Here is a 23,708-nt window from a genome sequence, read left to right as displayed (position 1 = left end):
ATTCATCAGTTGATAGACATCTAGGAGGCCATGTCCTCCTAGCTATTATGAATAAAGCATCAGTTATCTCTATAGTAGGATATAGAATCCTTTAAACAGATACCAATAAGTGACATCACTGGGTCGTTTAGTAAGTCTGCTTCTAGTTCATGAGGAACCTCTATATCAGCGATTCCCAACCTTCTTAATGTTGCAATCCTTTAATACAGTTCCTTGTGGTTTTTTGTTCTTTGCTGCTGTTATGAATTTATGCTCCTGTTTTCTGTTGTTCTTAGATGACTTGACCTACAGGTTGAGAAACACTGCTTTCCACTGATTTATTTTTTAATAGTGGTTGTATCAATTTACAGTCCCACTAAGAGTCAATAAGGGTTACTCTTTCACCACAAGACTCACAACAATTGTTATCAATTGTTTTCTGGATCTTAGCCATACTGACAGTGACAAGATAAAATCTCAAAGTAATTTTAATTTGCTTTTCTCAAATGGCTAAGGGTATTGAACCCTTAAAAAAATGTTTTAATCACTTGTATTTCTTCATTTTGGAGTTCTCTATTCTGGTCCATGTTTTAAAAGTTGGGTTGTTGCCTTTTTGTGTTTAGTTTTTCCAAATTCTTTGAATATTTTAGACATCGATCCTCTGTCAGATGTATAGTATCCCATACTGTTGAATACCTCTTTACTAGGCCTGTGGTTTTCTCTACTATACAGAGGCCTTTGACTTTCACTAGGCTAACAAGAGGGACTCCTCAGGGAACAATACAGAAGAAAGTGAGAGAGAGAGAGAGAGAAAGAGAGAGAGAGAGAGAGAGAGAGAGAGAGAGAGAGAGAGAGAGAGAGAGAGAGAGAGAGAGAGAGAAGAGCAGCTTCTGGTACTAACCAGTATGACACTTGAGTCCCGCAAAGGCCAGGAATAAAATCCTGCCACCAGCTCAGATAACCTTGGCAGTGGTGTGTTTCTCAGAGCCTCAAGGTAAGAGTCCCATCAAACTGATGCCTCGATTTTAACCCTATAAGACCCTAAGTCAAGAGCCAATAGAGCCTATTGGGACTTCTGGTCTACCAAAGCATGTGATAAAAGTCACTGCATGCTATTGTGTTGAGAGCACCATATCCACAGCAACAAAAGCATGCCCGTGTTTCCTGCTGAGTCAGCTGCAGCCATGATCCCTCTTGGCTTCTGACTCACTAGGGAGCAAGCCAGATATTAAGTTCTTGAGCTTCCTCACAGGGGTTCCTGGGCTTCTCTGCTTCTGCCACTGCTGACCTCTCCCTTTCTGACCTCATGGGTGGCCCTGCTCCCTCATTCTAGCTCTCAAGACTCATGGGTTCCAGTTCCCAGATCTTTTGTGTTCTTCAACCGCTCAGAGTCTACATGGTTTAGATAAACACCCATCTACACAGTCAGTGGAGCCTTTATTTCTCTTGGGTTCAGCATCTATCTCCCCTGAAATCAGAGCCCAAAATTTGGCTTCACTTGGACATTTTACCCAGGAGCTTCTAGGTACTTCTAGACACTCTGCAAACTTCTGATTTTATTCTTTGCAAATCTGAGAATGGTTTCTCCCACTATCCCAGTCAAAGCTCAAATTTAGGTTGTCTTGTGATTGACTTATACAGCCAGAATAACTTCAGATGATGTAGCTATTGGCCTTGGAAATTTTCTTCTTCATTATTGCCTTTGTAATCGTCTCTTTTCTCAAATAAAGCCACCTGCATAATGTGTGGGATCTAGTAGAAATCAAAAGTGTGGGCACCTTTTTCAGAATGTATTAAGAAGTTCAAGATGGCAACTGTAGCCCATTCATCCAAGCATGAGTCCTTTCTAAGTGAGTCCTCTCCAAGTGAAGAGGCCATGGGTACACTCCACAGTGTTGAATGTGGCTCAGGGGACATTCCTAAATGATGGAATTTGACTTTGTGATTCCCTACCTCATACTGCCCTACTGGCCAGGGAGCCTGTTTGGAACAGAGGAGATCCCAATCTGGATCTAATGAAACTAAGATATCATTATAAATAATGACATTCTGAAAAGCTAATGGCTTAGCTCCCAGACCCAAGAGAAGCTGAAAAGCCAAAAGTCTGGGATTCTTATTTTTCCCAGTTGAGCCAAGATGCACCCTGGGACAAGTAGTCATTAAACACTTACCTTAATGTAGTCATAGGGGCAGGGCACCTCAGGATGGTCTTCAATGTCAAAAATGTCCTCAAACTGCAGGCTGACCATGAAGCCCTCCTCCAGGTCAATGGTATAGGAACATTCGGAGCTCTTGGGGTAAGGGTTGGGGTAATCGGGACTGGTGATTGTGCCTGTCCTCTGGGTAAAGAGATTCCCGCTGCATTCCACTGTGGAAAACACAACAGAGAAATGGCAACACACACACACACACACACACACACACACACACACACACACACACACACACACTTTGCTTCTCTACCACCGTGTAATCTTTTCAGTGTTCTCAGGAGGCAGGCAGAGAAGCAATCCCCATTTTACTGAGACCCTGGATCTCTAAGGAAGGTTCATCTACCATCATCTGAGGAAAAATCTGCAGTCAAGACTCAATCCCAGACTTTCTAAGTCTCTCTTCAGATGGGCTTACCATAGGTGATGACCCCTGCTATAGGACCCTCTGGCAAGGGCAGGCAACCACTTTGAGAAGAACAGTGTTGAGATGAAGTGGTCAGGTGCTGTGTCTTGCTTCCACCTTTCCCCACACTTCTTTCAGATTTCTGCTCAAAGTCACTCTTGGTCCTTATCTAAAAAAATCCTTCCCACTCCCCACTACTCTCTGCCTTCCTCCCTACTCCCCCCTGCCTCACTCCCCACTCCCCACTCCCCTCTACCCCAACACCCTCAATGCCCAACCCCTGCCTTTCTCTGGTTGGTCGCATAGCTCTATGCTCTCTGACATCACATCATACACTCTTTTCCTGACTCCTTGGTGGTCTTAACTGATTCTGAACCAGTTAAAAAAGCTTCTGCTTTTGTCCTGTTATCCAACATCCCGGGAGCCTTCCCCATGACTTAGGCTTCTGAACCTTGGTCCTTTGGGCTGTCTCCTCCCAGGCCTGGCATGTCCGTGCTTTGTAAGCCTTTGTTCATTCAGTTAATTTTGCAAATGAAGGAACAGTAGCCCAGAAGGGCAAGCATGACTAATGTAAACTTCCAAAAGAACTGGAGAGGCGAGGCCGCTTGACTCCCCATCTGTTTTCACTTTCTACCTCAAGCATCATCAAGGGGAAGTGTCACCCTCCTGAGGGTTAGAAATGGTTCTTGGGAGACCCTACTCTTCTTATTCTCTGTGCACAGACAGATATGAGGTTCATAAGCATAGACCTAATATCTGTCTATTAAAATATTAAGAACCTTTTAAAAAGGTTCTTGGAGTCAGGATTTTAAGGAAAAGGTAGAATTCTTGATCCTGAGCTTTCATAATCCTCTTTGTGAAAATTCCCTTTTGAAGATACTACTTGATGATGATGGGCTTATACAGAAGGCATTCGGCTTTATTCAGCAAGTTTTGAAGGAGGAAGTAAAGAACTCTTATCTGTGGCCTTGGTTTCCTCCAGTGAACCCTCCCCAAGTAGGCTCACAAGTGCAGACCTTACTCAGGGTCGGACTAACCCATGGGCAATTCCCCTAAATGTTCTAAGTTCTACTACACCCCTGAGTGGGTTTAGAATCTGTTCTCCCTGTGTTGATAGTCCTTCGCTTCTGTCAAGGGAAGCATTTGTCACTTCCACAGGCCAGCTCAGGTCTGATTAGTCTGTGCCCACGCTTCCTTTCTGTAAGCATAACAAGCATAGCGTTTACTCTGTGTAAACACTAAGGTGCCTGTTATACAGCGAGCCTGCGGAATGCTCCCAGATCGACATCTCAGCCCCAACCCGAGCTGGCAAAGCAGAAGCCATGCTGCCAGAAGATGATACAGTGAGAGGGTCAAAGAGCCACTTTCTTGCTGTCTTTCTCATCTTGCCTCCTCTGTGGTTCTGTGTGGTCTGTGGTTCTCTCTGTTAGAGAGGGACAGAGGAGCTGCTGAAACACAGAAGAAAAATGAACCTTTGGCTGGATCTACGGCTCAGAGGGAATGGGCTGGAAATCCCATGTTTCTCATAATGGGCACAGGTTGGTTAAATGCAGTAGCAGAGGAGACAAAAACATGTGGAACAGACTTTCTGCCCAGAAAAGACAGCTCAGCTCCAGAGCTTGTCACAGGGTCCTCTGACAGTGGATCCTGGGCTCCTAAAGGAGTTATCAGTACAGCATCTCTCTCTATGGTATATGTGTGTATTGTATCTTTGATTTTTTGAAAAAATGTTCTTTGTCTTTCTTTCTCTCACTGTCTCTCTGTCTCTGTCCTTTCTGTCTCCTTCTGACTCTCTGTCTCTCTGCTCTCTCTCTCTCTCTCTCTCTCTCTCTCTCTCTCTCTCTCTCTGTGTGTGTGTGTGTGTGTGTGTGTAAATGCAGGTGTGCATAGCTGTGCACATGATACAAAGACCAGAGTTCCATGTCTGTTGTCTTCCACTTGCTCTCCACCTAAGTTTGGAGACTTAGAGGGTCTAAGACTCCCTGAACTGAGAGCTCATTGTTTCATTTCTGTTAGACTTGGGGGCCAGCAAGCTCTTGGGAGTCTTTCTTGGGAGTCTACCTGTTTCTGTCCCCCAGAGACATTCATCAATTAGGCCACCTTCTGCATGAGTGCTGAGGTAAATTTTCATGCTTGTCCAGCACGGGTCTTTACCCAGTGATCTGTCTCTTCAGCCCTGACTTATTTTTTTAATGGTGTGCACAAAGTGTCTGTGTCTCACCTGATCTTATCGGAACATGCCACGTATCATGACACAGCACGGAATTATCCCTAGGCCCTACCTCGGCAGGTCCTGTTGTCTGTGTGGAGGATGTAGCCAAAGCGGCAGGAGCAGTAGTAGCCGCCGATGTAGTTGTGGCAGTAGTGGTCACAGGACAGCTCTTCATCTTCCCTCTCCTTGCACTCATCCACATCTGTGGGGCAGGCAAAGCCTCTCATCAGTTGCTGCATGTATGATGACTAAGCCACATTTATAAAACACTTAAGGTCACTCATCATTTGGGAAGGGTCATGCTTTTCTTTCACTTGATCCTGTGTAAAGCCCAGAGGTAGCCGTTGTCTCCATTTATCAAATGAGGTAAACAGAACACAGAGAAGTCAGGCAACTTGCCCAAGATCGCAAAGAGCTGGGTTTGAACCTTGTCAATCTGAGTCTTAGTGGAGGTAATTACCATATCTAGGTTATGATTGTTGGTAATTACCACACTACACCACCATCCTTATTGTATGGATAGAAAACTCCTTGCGGGGTGGGGGTTCTTGCATAGCTTGGCTCGCCACCACACCCCCATCCCCTCTGTCCCTCATATAGAATGAGTCCTGACCTAGATGTTTGAACATCCATTTCTCCTATAGGCATATAAGTGGCCAGTAAATATATATAAAAAAAGATGTCCACCATTATTAGTCATCAAAGGATACAATTTAAGCAACACATATTCACCACAGTAAATAAGAATGAGGGAAAATGGTTGACAGCATTTAATGCTGATGAGGACATGGAGCCACCATAAATGTCATACTCTGATGTACAAACTACATGATTATTTGGAAAAATCTGGTAATTTCCTATGAGACTGAAAACAGCTGTCTTCAAACCAGTGAGTGATTCTATGTCTAGATAGTCACAATAAATGGGGAAACATATATTCACAAAAAGGCTGAAACAATCTTTATAAGGAATGTAAAAAAATAAAATAAAATAAAATAAAATAAAATAAAATAAAATAAAAAGTGAAGCGTAGGTTCCCTCAGTGGGAAATGCACAAAAGCTCTACAGTGTCTCCAGTAACACTAGAGAACACGGTTTTGTCCAGGGAGCTCCAACAACACTGATGAATCTTTTCGACTTTATGCTGTGCCCAACTGTATATTCTGTATGCTCATTGATGTGACATTTTGGAGGCAAAACTAATCTACAGAAGAAGAGGAAAGAATATATATGTTTTCAAAATACAAGAAATGTATATGTAAGATTTATACATTTTAATATATGTATATTCTACAGCAAAACAAAACACTGTTAACAGGTATTGAGCTAGGAAGCAATATAATGATGTCTGCTATTACTCTGGAATATATCAATAAAGATTAATTGTTGGCTGAGTAGTAGCTAGCTCGATGGGCGAATCTGATGTAAAAGCACCGGGGGCCACAGCAGGTGGACTCCACGGGGTGGGTGTCAGTCACAGAACGAGCACAAGGCAGTGTTCATCTCTAGAGACAAGGGGAGACCTGGTGATGAGGGTGGCTTACCTACAGCCATGTAGTGGGCATCAAACCCTGTGAATCGTTCCTCATCGGAGAAATCTGACCGGAAAGTGACAGACATGAAGGAGCCAGGCGATAGAACCACTTCCTGGCCGGGGGTCTGCTCGGTATCGGTGGTCTCCCTGCCACAAAAGGTTGCCAGCACCTGGTCTTCTGTTTCTACCTTTGGGATCAAAGTGCAAAGGAATAAAATGAGTGCCTTCCCATGTCAGCATCTCTCTGGCTCTTCCAGAAGACAGAGTGCAGGACTGCCCACAAGCATATGAGGCAGCATCGGGAACTCAAATAGAAGAAGCTAGGGACAGTCAGATCTGCAGACAGCATGGGACTGGTGTAAGCGAACGAGGCCATGTGATCAGTCCATTCAGTTCGATTCCCTCAGGAGGCACTTGGTGTGTGCATCCTCACTGCCATCCGGATGAGTCATTCATTAAAAACCATTCCATGGAAAACTTGTAAAGACTTAGATAGGCTCACAAATGGATTCTATACGCAGCAGGAACCTGACCATGCTTCCAGGGAAAAGGAACACTGCACACAATACATTTTTACAGAGCATTCAGGGTGTGCCTGCCACTGAACCAAGTGTGGGGCGTCGGGGTGATGAAAGTTGAACAAAGCTCTGGGGGACAGGGGTGCTCAGGCGAACAGACACAAGTGGGGCTGGAACAGTGTGATGAGCGAATTTACAGAAGCAGTCAGGACTTGAAGGGTTCCCAGTGCACCACAAAGCTACAGGACGTGGCTAAGAGTGTTTTGTTTTCAATAGCCATTTCCCCAGCCCACGGACTAGAACCTGGCACATACTTATTTATCCAATAAATATTTGCTAACAAGAACTAAAACTTCAAGACACATTATGGGGACTTTGAAGAGCCAGAGAGTCAGTGAAAATTGCAGGAGGAAACTGTGTTTGAAAGGACATTGCAGACTGTTGTGGTTGACCTTTGGTGACGTCAATGCTGTGAGTGGAAGACATTAAAATTTTTTGAACGAGAAGTCATGTACTCATAACTATATTTAATAGGTAGTTCTGAAACATTTAGAAACTGCTTTTTGGAGGACCCCAGAAATTGCATGCCTGTACACGTGTTGAAATCAGACACATTTCCCTACTCGATAAAAGAATTTCTTACTTTGGAAGGGCCAGGGACCCTGGGAAAATTTGGATGACAAAGTAGAGATAATCTATTGTTTGCCTACAGCTGACTTTATGCGTCTGGTTCATTCGGGAAAGAGCTGGTTGGTGATGTTATTTGACTATGAACATTTGACCTACTTCCTTATGCCTACCAGAACTTAGGGCTCACTTGATTCCTTTAAACTTGTGTTTCTGTTTGTTAACATCTGCACTGATGTTTTAACCAACCTTCAAGAGAAATCCTATGGAGAATGGTTTCTGTCAACTAAAAGGAAGTTCTCAAAGGCTGTCTGTCTCGAGTGGCTTCTAATGAGTCCATTATTCTGTTCCTAAGCCTAGTATGGCAGAATATCTTGACATCTGACACTTCTGTTTCGAAACTAATGGTTTATTTATTTAAAATAAGAAGGAAAGCAATTTGCCCTGGCAACAAAACACAAGGACAATTAATCACTAATGTCGGGAACTGAAGTGTAAACAGAAGATGAGCTCATGGCTTTGCTATTTGTCCTCTCTCTGCAGATAGTAGAGATCTCCCACAGACTCGCTGTAGAATGTGCCTTTCTTTACACAGCTGAACTGCCGCTCCTTGGCCTTCCAGCTGCTAAGCTATTGTGGTTAGTGGAGGTTTCCAGATAACTGAAGGTTTTCCACCAGTAATCCTTAAAATCATTTTCTATTATGGTAGAGCACTTCCTTAAAAAAAAAGTGTTATATGTAAATCACTATTTTCTTAAGTAAAATACACTAAGCTTCCCTGGGTGAGCTCCAACATCACAAATGTCAAATGTCATTATACTACATTAGAGTGGGACCCTCGGGGATACTGTTTGCCCTTCATGGAACACAGTTTCTACATCTTTTTAATGAAGTGGTTTACTTTGTGTAAAGTAGTAGCCTTACTTTCTGTCTGCCTACTTTTAATATGTTATAAATTGGAACCTATTTACACTGCTCTTGTTGGAATTTAACAGAAGGGAGACTTAATAGATTTAGAAGAAGGACTAAGGGAAGAGATTCTTTGTTTTTGTTTTGTTTTGTTTTGTTTTGTTTTGTTTTGTTTTTTGTTTTTGGTGTTGTTTTGGTTTTTTCGAGACAGGGTTTCTCTGTGTAGCCCTGGCTGTCTTGGAACTCACTCTGTAGACCAGGCTGGCCTCGAACTCAGAAATCTGCCTGCCTCTGCCTCACAAGTGCTGGGATTAAAGGCATGTGCTACCACTGCCAGGCAGGAAGAGATTCTTCAGTGGGTAACTACAAAATCCCAGGGTTCTAACTTGGTGTTAGTTGTTTCTAGTACCATAAAAGTATAGACCTGTAGGCTTGTAGACATCTCAGCACAGAGATCTAGGATTGCTGGTGAAGATAAGATTATTTATGAACCATACTGACACAGTGGAGAATTGCATACCACTGAACTGTCAGGACTTAAACAGTAAGGACTGCAGCACAGAAACCTTTCTGTAGCCCGGCAGCCTCGCAGCCTCTTGGGTTTTGTGGTCTGCAGGGCACAGGCTCTTTCAAGCAAAATCAGCCACAGATAATCTGGAATGGAGATCTGCTTGGGACCTAGGATGACTTTCCTCACTCTTTGAAATTTCTGGGATGGCAAGCAATCACCACCTAAGCGCTACCCCAGTCTAGAGACCAGGGATGTGTGCTCTAGTGGAAAGCCAAGAAAACTGAGTCATAGATATTTGTAGAAGCAGACAAGAGACAGTCTGAGGTCCTAAGAATTCAGCCTGCAGCCCAGAATAGAAGCAGAGCATACTGCTGATGAGGAGGAGGACTGCAAGAGATTCAGTTTCTCTCGTTCCTCAGGAAGCTGAGACCCTGAGGGGAAGTGACTTCAGAAGAGCAGAGAGATAACATGAGCACTTCTGATATCATGTTTTGCTTTTGAGACAGTCCTGGGACTCAGGGAAGAGGCACCAACGCAGGGAGTGTGACACAGAGTGTAACAAAGGACACAGACACTCAGCCAAACAACTTGCCTGGCCTGAGAGCCACTTGCAAACCTTATCTTGGGTTCATGGGTTTTTTTTTTCCCAGAGAGAATGTGGCTCAGTGACAGCTCAAGCCATAACCTAAATAGAAGGCTCGGTGACCCTGGTAAACATTTACATCCCTCTGTTATAAAGTGCTGCAAGATCATTTGCCTCTGCGTATAGCAAGATTGAACTGTGGCTTCTGTTTTGACTGTCTTTGTATCTGGACTCATCATATCAATGTGGTGGAGGCATCTTATCATGTGAAAAAATGGAATTCATAACTAGAGGCCCCTGTGACCGAGGATCACAGACCCTGCACTTCCTGTTTCCTGTGATGGCAACCATATTGTTGTAAGCTCTTGTTACTTAGGGCATCAGCATGTGGCTGCATGTCATCAGTTTGGTTTCTTTTAACTCAATTGTCCTGATTTCTCTCTGGACTATAATATGAAAACTGCTAATAATTACTTATTCTGTGACATGAGCTAACAAGCATGTGCCCTGCCTCTGGGGATGTGAAATTTAGTAGGAAAATAATATAAATGCTCAAATATGTGCCCTATGATATTGCCAGGGTATAATAATTACAATGAAAATGGACAGCCTTGGGCTTTAAGGAAGGAAAGCAGATGTATCCAGCTGAGAGGGTCCAGGAAATCCTTAGGAGCTAGAAGACGTAGTTCAATTGTAGAACACTTACTTGGCATCACTCACAAGCAACACCAAAACCCTTCTGAAACCTATTCTGGACCCATGAAGAACATTTCATGCTTATTTTAGGCAGACATCAGCATCCGTGCAGAAATAACTTATGATCTATTTAGCTCATCTGGGACCCTAGGATTTTCTTCTTGTATAATTCTAGGGTTGTTCCAAGGAGGAGCTTGTGCAAATCTAGAAGGCAGTAGCCATTACTCTGTAAAGGTTGTTTTGGGCAGATGGAGAAGACATAGTAAGTCTAACTTGTCTTCTTATTCCTCTACACCTGGCTCTCCCCTCCCATTACAGGCTCTGAGGACCAGCAGGGACCTGTAACTGACATCTGATATGTGAATATGGATGCTTAAAGGTGCTGTTGTCTTTGAGTCAAGAGTTCTAGAGACCTCTTTAATTAGATTCCTTTCCACTGATGACAGGGCGTTAGCGGAATTGTTTGGTAGCATCCACTGTTGCCCTCAAACTTTCCACTCTCAACATAACTCCCCTAATTCTTCTTGCAAATGGTGTGAGCTCTACCATTCATGGACTTACATGTTCACAGAGACTCTGGTTCAACTCTCCTGAATGAATGGTGAGTGACCAACAGTAGAATTCTAGAGTGTCAGGAAACAATGTTCTTTGCTATTGGTTTGGGGAATTGGCTCATATAATGAATTCCAGAAAAATGGTAAGGAAATCACTATTGGACTCTTGCAAAAATGAGCATGGGAGCACTGTAGTGGTGAATCAATTGGGAAACCAGCTGTGGCAGCTTAGAAAGTGGCTCATCAGCACAGTGGGTAGGTGCTCTGGCTAAGAAGACACCCACAGAGTACTACGTGTGGGCATGCGCTATTGGCTGCACACTACCTAGTTTTCAAGAAGCCGCAAGTATCCACTGAGCTGTCAGAAATGTGATAACATTCTGGGCTTGGGAATTGGTCCTTTCACTAGAAAGAAAAAGTAGTTGCAAGATAAGGTTGAGATCGAAGGTACCATGACCTGTGTGTTGAGCTCCGAAGGACTTGAGACAGAGTCTGGAACTTATCACCCAAACCGGAAGTCAGATATGACCCTTACAGACTCTGAAGCGCTCTTCTAAGCACAAAAGCCAACTCAGAAAGTAACTCTGCTTATTATTGTTTGCTGTTGTTTTCTATAAAGAACTATATTCTCACATCTAGAAGACTCAAAGGAAATGCTAAGGGGACGTGCCAGCTTCAACTAGAAATGGTGAGACAAACGACGAGAAGTGAGGTGAGGTCTTGGGTTCAAGTGTTTTGAGAGCTCCTGGCTGCAACTTTGAGCTCTGTCTTAGGAGAAGGAAAGGATTTCTCTTGAGATGTAGTAGGAACTCTGTTCAGAGAGCAGAACTCTCTCCAGGGACCATCCCTAAGTTCTTGAGCAGACAACACAAAGCTGATTGCTGTGCTATTTCTATCCCTCCCACTTCTCAGTGAGGGCTTTACTGAGCTCATCTTAGTCTTACATCACAAGGAGAAGCAGACACTGGGCATTGTGGATCAAGTAACTTTCCCTGAAGGTTCAGAGATCTATGGCAAAGAGAAGCCGCACAAAAGCACCTGTTGTGAGCATTTTATCAGTATGTAGACACGGTTTAGATCGTGAGACCCTGAACTTCAAGCCTGATCTCACAATGCACTTAGGCAACAGGGTGAATTGTGTTCAGTATTTGGAAAAGACACGAGTGATTTTGTTCTGTGACTGTGGTATATTGTTTCCCAAAGTACCTGCATCTGGCTCTTCCATTTCTGTATGCAGAGCCTTCTGTCTCATGACTTTGCTGCTCCTGGACTGAGCTGGTGACTTGTGACTTGTGCTGACAAAAGGACATTGTACGTTTGAAAAGATATGCCTTATCTAAATGTTGGCTGCGCAGTGTTGTAGCTATTGACAAAGACTCTTTGCTTGTCACAGCTTTAGTAAAGCTTCTGAGTTTTCTGCTAAGCCCATGTGTGCAAAATCTACTATTAGCAAGGAGCCCTGCTAAGGCAGTTTGGAAAAGTCTGTGCTTCTGGGTACCTGATGCATTTTCTTAGCCTCCACTGCTCTCCAGTGATGTTTCAGCACCCTGGCCTGTCTTCTCCAAACAGCTTGTTAAATCAGATTAGCCACCATACCTCCTAATCCTGATGTTTCCAGCTAATTGTTTTTTTCACCCTGTAAATTCCTACCTGCTTGGGCTATATTTGGAACAGGGTGCAGATTCTAATAATAGAACTAGAAATAATAGTTAAAGTCATGTGAACTTAGTAAACATTAGGGAACCCATTTGGTGTCACATTAATAGAGAATTTGCAAAGACCTAGAAATATTCTTAGGAAATTTTTAGCAAGGAAACCCCCATTGTTGCAGTCCTTGGATGGGAGTGATGTTCCTGAGTACAGCCTAAACGCTATTCTTTTAATGTTAGTCTTTTTTGTTTGTTTGGTTGGCTTTTATTTTTTGAGACAAGGTTTCTTCACTGTGTAGCCCAGACTGTCTGGATCTCACTCTGTAAACTGGGCTGGCCTTGAACTCACAGAGAACTACCTGCCTCTGCCTCCAATTACTGGGATTAAAGGCATGTGACACCACTGCCTGGCATAATGTTTTTGTTTGTTAATCGACTCTTTTCCCTTATTTCACATGTGAAGTCCTACTCTGAAGTCACCAGGAGAGGAGGCCTTAGCAGGTCCATTGGAGCATCAAAGTGAGGTAGGATAGAGACCCATGTTCTACAAGAGATTTCTAGAAGATCTAGTTGACGCTCATCATCTAACTGGGTTGTGTGAGGTCATTTTGTACCTTTGAACTTCAGTGAATCTCTGACTCTAAGCTAGCCCAGGAAAGGATCATTCTATGCAGCACAGATCAAATTCCTAAGCACAGAATTTTGAATAGATAGAATGATCCTATTTAGCTATGAGGGGCTGGAGTGGTTTATTACACAGTGAAAGAGAACCTATGGGGACAAGGCTGTGAAAGAAGTGTTTGGGAACAATGAGTAAGTCTGACATTGGTGAGTGGACATTTCGAGTATGACAATTGAATAGATTCTTAGAGTCTTAAAAGCCACCCACTCTTCGTCTTTAGCCTTTTCTAACATCCCTAACCATAAAAACAATGTTCACCTCTACAGAGGCATCTGAGGAAATAAGAAAGTCGGTATCTCCCAAGACTGCTCAGTCTATTTGAGATTACATTAACAAAGTTATTCCTTGGTCTTACTCATGGGGATGTAGCCTTGGTTCCATACATACATATATACATACATATATACATATGCACATACATACACTAACTACACATAATGAGAGTGCAAAGTAATTCTTTTTTGCTTTTAGACATAAAAAGAAACTCTGGCTTAAAGATCCATTGATCTAAGAAGACAGACTTGAATGACAAATATTTAATGTCTTTCTCTTAATTGGCAGAATGCATATGAATCCCAATGGACGCAAAAAAAGTATAATGAGGCATTTGGTAGGAAGGGAGCCATGCTCACCTGCAGGGACCAGGCCGGTGGATGACACCAGTCTTGCTACTCTAGCAGGTGGCTTCGCACTGCAGTTAAAGGGCATGGGCAGAAGCAAATGGAGTGACCATACACCAGACGTGCACCTGAGCCTGAATCGTAGAGGGGTGGCCCAGAGCCCTGGCACTGAGCAATCTTTAAAAGGCTCTCGAACGCCAGCCCTGTGGAATCGCCTGGCTGGAAGATGGAAGATTTCAGCTGGCTTCAGATAGATATGCCGTGTGTGTGTGTGTGTGTGTGTGTGTCCATATTCTAGTCCTGGCCTACATCATGTGGCCTTAAAAACCAAACGATGCCCAGCCAGGAGTGACTGCTCATGCAGGCAGATCTCTGAGTCCCAGGCCAGGAGTCATCTAGTGAGGTTCAGGATGAGATGGTTACATAGTGAGGCAGCCTTTTTCTCAATAAATAAACAACTACTAAATAAAAACAAATAAGATGATTTCTACGCAACATTTTTAGCTCTGTGCTACTTGCTCCTAGTCTTGAGCATGTAATGGTGTAACTCAGAGGGATGTCACAGTTTTGAGCATAGAGAGAGGTCATATGAATTCCTCAAAGGCTACACAGCCTAAGAGTAGGACACCTGAGCTAAAATTCACGTCTTGACTTCCAACGCTGGTCAATAGTTAGAATCAGACAATTATGTCAGTAGTCAGAGTTGAAGTGTACACTTTTTATTTCTTAGGTGGGGAAACTGAGTCTGATTTTAAGTCACATCATAATAGCCCCGGCTGCATTGCTTTCACCAGGATAGCTATCTTATCTTAGTTTTTGTTTTTTGTTTGTTTGTTTTTTGTTGTTGTTGTTGTTGTTTTTGGATTTGATTTTTTGGAGACAGGGTTTCTCTGTATAGCCCTGGCTGTCCTGGAACTCACTCTGTAGACCTGGTTGGCTTCAAACTCAGAAATCTGCCTGCCTCTGCCTCCCAGAGTGCTGGGATTACAGGCCTGCACCACCACTGCCTGGCATCTTAGTTTTTGTTTTGTTTTGTTTTATTGTTTTGTTTGTTTTGTTTTGTTTTGTTTTTTCAGCTAACCACAGTAGAACCTTAGTGGAGCTTGGCAACACCACGAGATGGTCCTGTCTCCGTGCTAAGGGCAGACACCATAAAGAATGAGGGGGCATGAGAAAGAGCTCCCAGGTCCTGAGAGTCTGTAGCTACCCCTGGTGCCAGGAAGGATAGCAAACCGAAGAGATTGGCATGTGCAAGGAGAGAAGAAAGGGCCAGCAGGGAGGGGTCTGGCCCAGAGCCTAGGAAATAGCATCCAGGCATCCCGCAGGTGGGAGCCAGCAGAGCCTCACAGCTCAGCTGGCGGAGGCTGCAGTGGGGCAGCAAAGAGGCTCCTGGTACTGTGGCTGGGGAGGAGAGCCAGGGTGGATTTACAATCCGTCCAGCTTGTGAACCGCTCAGAATCCTCCATCCCACTCTTCCAGGATTGGGGGCTGCTCATTCACATGCAAATCCCTTTAGTGTAGGGAGGCTGGGCCCCACAGCTCAGTGCAGGAACCTAGCTTGCAGACAGGATAAAACAAAGGATGGCTGTGTGTGAGAGCAAGGGCTGCCAGGCTCAAGGTATGTCCCAGTCTGGACTGGGGGAGGCGGGATCAGCTGCGCTTTGAGTAACAGCCCCACAGGGGGTGTGTGCTTGCAGGAATGTGTGAGCCTTTGTGTTCACTTCCGCAGCTCAGAACCCTATCCCAACCAACCCCGTTTATATCCTCAAATATAGATAATATTGCATAGAAATCCTTCCAGGGGACTGGAAATGCAGATCCACAGGTCCTGGGTCTTTGTCACATATTTTTGCACTTTAATTCTGCCGTGTTGTGCTGTGAATCCGGAAAAGCCTATTAGCCTACAAGAGCCAACTGCCAACTTTTCTAGAATTTTGCTTGAATTGTTAAACAGCCACACAACCATCTTTAATTGTTAAGTTTCCCTCCCCCCAAATGCTAATTAAACAAACCATATTATAAATAAATAAATTCTATGAAAACTCATCATTTCTCATTTATTTTAGCATTGTTCCTCCATTGTTTCTGGGGTCTTTTTTTTTTTTATTCAAAAGGAGAACGATTTGCCAAGATCCATCTCTTGTCCCTCCCATGCCTGCTGCTTTTCTTTGCTTACGGACGCACATATCATTGTTTCTAGGCCTCAGCTGTCCAGAACATACAATCCGGATATTAATATTGTCCTCCAGGAGTCAGGGCAAAGGAGACATCAGGTGTAGAAGCAGCTGTTAAAGTGCTTTCAATCCCCCACAGCATCTTGTAGGAGCCCTAGTCCCTCCCTGGCCCCATCTCTGCCCTCTTGCCATGAGCCATTTCTAATTCCTTCTTCATAAACACCACACACTTCCCTTCCTGGGTCTTTGATGCTTTTTCTCGAGGAAACACAAGACTAAGATCTTCTTTGTTATCTTTGGTCAAATAGTTCCTTCTCTATGAGGCTTCCCTGCCTGACATATTCAAGTCACAGCACACACCCTGAGCTTCCGCAGCACCCCTATACTGCCTGTTTTATTTCTTTGCGCGTTTGCTTGTTACTCAGTAGATAAAATACAGGCGCCTAGACCCTGTACCTTAAAATCACAGCATTTCCTCAGCAGCACCCCTATACTGCCTGTTTTATTTCTTTGCGCGTTTGCTTGTTACTCAGTAGATAAAATACAGGGGCCTAGACCCTGTACCTTAAAATCACAGCATTTCCTCAGCAGCACCCCTATACTGCCTGTTTTATTTCTTTGCGCGTTTGCTTGTTACTCAGTAGATAAAATACAGGGGCCTAGACCCTGTACCTTAAAATCACAGCATTTCCTCACTGAACACCTTTCCCACTTTTTCTCTTCTCCTGTAAGGAAACTTTAAGCTCTGCCCTTTTACCAAGCAGTTTCCTGTGGGCACACAAGTACCTGGATGTGTACCTTGTACACAGTGCCCCGGAGAGAACGTTTGAATCACTCGGGTCTATACACATCCACTTGCTTTCCTGGACCAAGCACGAGGCTCTTCCTTCTGTTTCTTCTCACCACCCCAGAGCCTGTGCTGTTGCATTTCTTGCTTAAAATAAGATCTGGTCACACCTTCTGAAGCTCATTTTCACTTTCTAGTTCTCTTCAGTAAGCAGGCATTGGTGTTTTGGGCCCAGCACCCCACCGGGAAGAATCATGCCCAGACTGCAATTATCAAGAGAAACCTTCATCCATTTCTCATCTCCTTCTGAGGCCAAGGCCTCTTGTCCACTCTCAGAGAATGAGCAGAGCCACCTCTGGAGTTGGAGTCAGCCTGGCCCGAAGAAGGTCATGTTCTAAGTAAACAGAGAGCTGTAATGAAATCAGCAATTGAGGTCACAGGACTTCTATCTTAATTATGCAGCAGGATGCAGACTGACCCATGTGACTTGGGGGAAAAGGCATTGGACCGGGTCTCAGGGCATCAAAAATAGTAAGGACATAGCAATGCCAGAGGCTATACTTCCTTTACTGAGAAAGTTGCACCCAGAATGCACTGGTGACTTGCCCAAGGTCTTATCCTGAGCCAAATGGCTAATCTCTAGAATGGTGTTCTTTCCTCCGTACAACTGCCTGGAAACTTGTGCCTTTTTCTGTCCTGCCCAGGACACTGCCTGCTACTAGTAAACATACAAACACAAACTTGAACTCCTGAGGCTGGCAGTCTAGTGGGGATGATTTGGGATGTATATGCACCACAAACATATCAATTGAGCCTTTGCATCACAGAATCCATTTCTTAAAAGGATTGTCCTCTCAAAGTCAGGATAAAGAAGAAAGTTATTTAATAGAATCTAGACAAAACAGGAACCCTCAAATCCCATGATGCCATTTTATAAATTTCATTAAATTATCATAACAGGTAAACTGTTGCCTTAGAAATAAATGCATGGCTGAGAGATAAACCTAGGTCTTTTCAGACTAGAACTGGCCCGAGAGGGAAGCAGAACCAGATCTTGGGCTTGCAAAGACCAGGCATTGAGACTTGGCTTTTCCAGAGGGACTTGGAAAGTTCTATTTGTGCCTCAGTTTCCTTCTTTGTAAGCTCTCTAGTCCATGAGAAGAATGGCATGTGGCAGTGGATTGGAAACTCCTGTCAAAACATTGATGGGATACACAGGCCCCTGCCTCTAAACAGTACTCTCAAAACACTTAGGAGGAATTACTCAGAAAGCCCTGGGTGATCCAGCAAGGGGGGAAAATAGAAGAGAATGATTATATCCACAGAGCAGCAGCTGATACCAGATGAGTTCCTTGGCATCCACCTTACACCATGACCATCCCTGCCTTACTTAGCTAATGTGCATCGGACATAGGTCTTTGAAGCCTTCTCCCCATTCACATTCCCAATGAGCCTGTGGGAAAGGGATCACGGTATCTCCATTTCACAAGGCACCATGCAGGAAGCACCTGCTCCCAGGTTTCACAGTTTCTGAAACTTAGACTCAGACCACTGAGTCTGACTGCCATTTTTAGCCCATTCCACATAAGACTACCTCGCCTCGCCTCAAGCTGTGCGGAAGACACTGTGCCCATTCTGGATTAAAAAAAAAAATCTGACAACAAGCCCAAGCTAAGGGAGATGCAAAAGCTTGGCCAAGGGGTCTCATGCACAGTGACTCAGTTAATTTTATCCTTATGTCTGGTTAATCCCCATCCTAAAATCTGGATTAGCACTTCCACTTGTGTTCCAGACTCAGTACTCTGCAGCACGCCCTGTGCTTTCTAAAATTGCTGGTCCATGCCTGCTGCCCACCGCCACGCCCAGGGAAAGTAGTCACAAGGTTTTCAGAACCTAGGTTAGAAGCTCTAGTTTCTCCTTCCTCTCCCCTGTGCCCCATTTCCTGTGATGTGCTACCTGAGCTTCCAAAGCTTTCTGTAGGGGCCTGTGAGCTTCCTCCAGACACATGTTCTACCCAACTAACACACTCAGTGTGGTTAGTGAGTGCCCACTGTAGCCTGTGCCTATGTCCTGTATCTATGTATCTGGGTCAAACTTACTCAGACATGCTGCTGACGATGTCACCTCCATGTCCACTGTCCCCAGCCTTTAGGTTCCCATTGGAAATCCTACAGTCAGATGCCATATGATGCCACATTGAAAGCACAAAGGACTTTCTTTAGACAGAAACATATTTTGCACATTAAATGCAGACAGACATTCTTCATTCTGCAAAGAATGTTTTCAAATAATTTTCCTTGAAATATACGCCTTCTCGGGTGCTTCTCTGTCCCCCTCCCCTTTTGGTAGGCTCACTGGAGAGGAAAGTTTCACATTCTTTACTCCAAGGCAAGAGCAAGCAAGATATGAGAAGCTTTGGCACTGGAGTGGGGAGCTCTGACTCCATGGTCAACTCTACAGGGTGCCAGCTGCTTGTCTCTCAATATTGCCAGAATTGGTAAGGGAAATAATGATTTTTGCGTGAGAACACAAGGTTTATGTTGATATTATTTCTATTTTTGTTGTTGTTGTTACAAATTATCCTTTTTGAAGCAGAGTGAGCTCATATAAAACCGGCAAACACAGTATACTGAAGAACCAAGTCAACCTATTGATCACCTGTTTATGACCGTGGTGTGCATGCTTAAGTCCCCAAATCAATTCGACCAGTTAGTCTTTTGTCTATCACTTTAGATGGCCATGCTTAAAGCGAAATTTACTAGATGTTTTCTTAGTCCCTTGCTACCTAATTGTTCTAGGCTTTTCTTGTGTCTCTCCCTAAGAAATGTCATCCCTGACCACTCTCCCAGACTCTACCAGAACATCTGTTTCAATCTCCGAGCTGTGGTTAACTGCTGACACATTCCAATCCACGAATCACCCTCTACATACCCTTAAAACACTGAAATCTGACCACAGAGAAGTGACCACTCACACACATGTGCGTTGCCTTGTGCTACGTGCGCAGGTTTTAAAATCGTAATTATGTAATTGTCTTGTTACATCTTTGAAATTGTAGATTTCTGGCAGGCTGGACTGTGTTGCTTGTCTTTGGGTATCCAGGTTTGGCAGTGCTCATTTTAGGCACAGGCTCTCTACAGAATCCTTGGACTTCAAAAGAAAGTGGGTAGGTATGGAAAGATCGTGAGAATAGCACCAGCAGAGAGACACTAGAAGATGATCCCTCTGAACATCTACATAGGGCCGACTTACGGGAGAGACTTATATCTGGCAGGTACTTAGGAGAACATTGCAATGTATTGGGTGAGCTAAGTGCGGGAGGCTAAGGGGTTCACAGTGGAAGGGACACAGAACTATTCATTATGTAAGAGATGCAGGGTTAACAGGAGAATGGGGCACTACGTCTTTTGGTTACTTAGTAGCTACTAACTGAGCTTTGGGGTGGGAATTGAGAGAAATCAATGGGAAAACAAACAGACAGAGATATAGATAGCTGGATAGATAAATAGACAGACAGATAGATGGATGGATAGATAGATGCTGAACTGGAGTGCTGCCTGCCTTCTATGTAGCAAGCAGATAGTATGAATGAGCTTGGAATGGGAGGTGTAAATGGTGTGAACTTCTGTGCCTGAAGGTTTGCATTTCCACAACTCTCACCTCATGACTCCTTTATAAGTCAATCATTTGATCTGATGCTCAGTTAAAGTTCATTTGTTTGATGTCCAAGAAGAATGGAGGAGAGGCCCCTGGTTCTGGAAAGGCTCAGTGCAGCAGTATAGGGCAATACCAGAACAGGGAAGTAGGAAAGGGGGATGGGGGAACAGGGGGAGGGAAGAGGGCTTATGGGACATTCAGGGAGTGGGGAGCCAGGAAAGGGGAAATCATTTGAAATGTAAATAAAAAATATATCAAATAAAAAAATAAAGTTCTTTTGTTGCAATTTCTGGGAAAACCCTGTATTTTCTGGCTATATAATAGAATTCAACTATAAGAAAGTTATAACAATTTAACTACAGGTAACATTTGCTACATATTGCAACTTAAAACCTAGGTATTCATTAGAAGGGACTCTGCTATAGCTTGATTAATTTAAAAGAAGAAAAGATAGATTTATTTTTTTACAATGTCTCTCTGTCTAACCCTGGCTGGCATGAAACTGAATCTACAAGGCAGGTCTTAAACTCACAGTGATCCACCTGTCTCTGCTTCCCACACAGTGGGCTAAAAGATGTGTAACACCACTCTAGACAAGACTGACAATTTTCATATGTAGATTGTGATATAGGCCTGATATAGGCCAATGAATTACCCTTCCTCACTCTTGACACGATGATGATGGAGTTAGATTTTGGTTTCTAAGGTCTTTTAATGCTGAGCTTAGATGGAATTACAGACTGTGTAAATCAACTCCCTGTTTGACAAGGGAGGATGGACAAGGAGAGAGTCTTTCTAGAAGAAGCCAGTTGCCTAAGGCTAATATCATAGTGCAGAATGATAAGCAGAATCGAGGCTTCCAACCTCAGTGCTCAGCATCTCTGCTGGGCCCTTCGTCTGCTGCACCCACCAGCTGTGATTCATATGCCTCATCTGTGCCCTGCAGGGCTCCACCATGACAGCACATTCCAGGGAAGCAGATGCTGCTGTGCAGATGTGCACGTGTCTTGAAGACTAAGGACAGCGGGAGAGCAGACTGGCGAGGATTTCCCGTAACTGTGAGCATCCGGCCCATAGATCTGAGGTCCTGTTTGGCTTTGGGGGATGATACTCAGTGTCAGCAGTTCCCTTGTGGTCAGCCTGATGGGTATGAGTGGCAAGGGGCACCATGGATGTGGGTCGGACTGGAAAGGGTTCCTGCGAGTTGGGTGGTCCTTTATACTGACCCTTTGGCTACAAGGAAAATTCAGCTACGGAGCAAAAAAGTTCCCAAATAGTCTGAGATGTTATCCTGCCAAAGGAAACTGTTGATATTTTAAGTGACTTGGTACATAACAGCAGTTGTGTGCTATCTTTACAATTCAGATAGTGTCTCACAAAAGTAGTGCCCTGGAAATTGCAGGCTCTACTTGTGAACTAATGGCCTTGGGACTTTGAGAACTGGCTAAATAGGCCAATGAAGACTTGGAGGGGCTCACCTGGAAAATTCTGGCCAGTAAGATTGGGAAGTTTAGGGATCATCTCCTCTCACTTTTTGTTCCATCAATTCCCTCCAGGCTGTAACACTCTCTCCTTTGGAGGAAGCTCCTTAAGACTTAAACAAGTACACAAGTTTCAGGAAGTTACTGAAACAAACAAGATTCACTACACCTTGCTGGGCAAAAGAGAACCTCCCATCTGAGCTACCTTCAAGAGTCTCTCCAGCCTGTCTCCAACAGTCTTCAAGTCACACAGGGACCCAGGATGGAGCTGTCATGAGTTTTCACCTAGACCAAGGTGGGTTTGGGTGGCTCAGCTGCCTTTTGAATCATTGCAACCCCTCCTCCATTATCCTGTAAGTAACCCCAATGAACTCCCTGGTTCACAAACATAGACTTTGGTAGGGTCATTCCTTTGGTCAGTTAAGGGATCCTAGCGGGGAGAGAATTTGTTCATGCATCCCTAGGAAAAGTGATTCAATCCTTCACTGAACAGATGAACAAATGGAATTTGCGAGAGTAGTGTTGACTTGTCCTGGAGCCACAGGGCATGTTTGTGCTTACATTTAGATTGAAAGAGAAGAGATTCTGTCTCATTCAAAGTTTAAAACATAAAGTATATACTGGATATACTGGAATCTGGGACTGTAGGAAAGCAGAAGAGTTTCAACTCCTGTGTGATACTTGTGGACCTGAGAGTTCAAAGGCCGGGGGTGTTAATGGTCCCTTTGAATTCTAACCTTCAGTCTCTTCTTTCAGCCAATGAGAACTTTGCTGGAGCTGCGAATTCAAGCGCTGGGCCTCAAAGTGCTGTAGGGTGACGATAGACAAGTAGAGGAGCTTTGAGGCTCACTAAACCCATATCTGTGTTTTTCTGTACTAGGCCAAACTTAAGTTAATAGAGCATGTTTATCAGAGGAAACATAGTTAAACCATGTAAAATTTACCATAATCCTATAAATTAGGAGGATATGGACTTCTAACAGGTCCTGAAGTGTTACTTTCTTGAGTTCTTATTTTGGAAGGCAACTCTATTGTACATATGTGGATGAGCAGACAAGGCTCTGTCTCTATATGAGTGCCAGCTGCCAGCAGATGTGGCAGCATCTTGAAGTGGGAGGCCTGTTCCTGTCTCATGGCTGATGCTAACGCTGGGAAGGTATTCTTGACTGTCAACCATGCAAACTCTCTCCCCATATGAATCCCTTTCCCTGTAGGAATTAGACAAATGTGTCTATTTCACAAGGACTTCAGCTCAGCAGCGTATTCTGCAAGCTTCCTCAAGTATACTTTGAACTCCCCAGACCTTATGGTTTTTAGGGTTATCTTTCTTCTTGGGATGACAGATCTTTTGCATCCTAATAGTCCTATTGTCCATAAAAAGAGAGCACCAAAACAATGGCAACACCCCAAACAGCAATGGTTCTGGGATAGTGACAACATTGGTAGACATTGTTGGTTATAATCACAAGGTAGAGTAGCCACTGATGTTTAACAAGCAGAGGCCAGGGAATTTTCTGAGTTGGAAACCCTGTTTCACAGCAATGCCTATACTTGGCTCCAAGACATCAATGGTGCTGAGATTGAGAACCTGGACATGGAACACCATGTGAACATTTGATGCCGTGCTAATGTTCTACACATAAAACAATCTGACACTGCGGGGGTGGGGGGGCACAGCTACACTGGCATTTCCTGTGCCTCTAGTGACCTTTTATATCCTGGGACTCAGGGGAGCATAGCTTGTGAACTGTTTGGTGTAGCCAAACAAATACAGGGTTCAAATTCACATGAGGTGGGCTGAGATCTTGACCTGCCATCTTCCAGATTTGCCACCATGAGTCACTGAACCTTTCTGGGTTGGTTTTGCTGTGAGATAGGATAGGTGTTCATGTCTCATAAAACTTTCCAGAGGTTTGATT

The 23,708-nt window shown here is 44.0% G+C and overlaps 1 protein-coding gene across 2 annotated transcripts in view; it reads right to left on the bottom strand.

The window, feature by feature from the left end:
* Positions 1–23,708, bottom strand: part of Masp1 (MBL associated serine protease 1) — a 69,549-nt gene that overhangs the window by 37,948 nt on the left and 7,893 nt on the right. For both annotated transcript variants that reach the window (XM_052158739.1, XM_052158738.1), the window contains exons 3-5: positions 6,352–6,529; positions 4,878–5,009; positions 2,151–2,347 (exon numbers count right to left, since the gene is read on the bottom strand). In XM_052158739.1, coding sequence (XP_052014699.1) covers positions 2,151–2,347; positions 4,878–5,009; positions 6,352–6,529 — 507 coding nt within the window. The remainder of the gene's footprint in view (positions 1–2,150; positions 2,348–4,877; positions 5,010–6,351; positions 6,530–23,708) is intronic.

This window comes from Apodemus sylvaticus, chromosome 15 (assembly GCF_947179515.1).
Source record: "Apodemus sylvaticus chromosome 15, mApoSyl1.1, whole genome shotgun sequence".
NCBI classification, from domain to species: domain Eukaryota; kingdom Metazoa; phylum Chordata; class Mammalia; order Rodentia; family Muridae; genus Apodemus; species Apodemus sylvaticus.
Note: the sequence above shows the minus strand (reverse complement) of the source record. Positions and strands in the feature narration are given on the sequence as shown.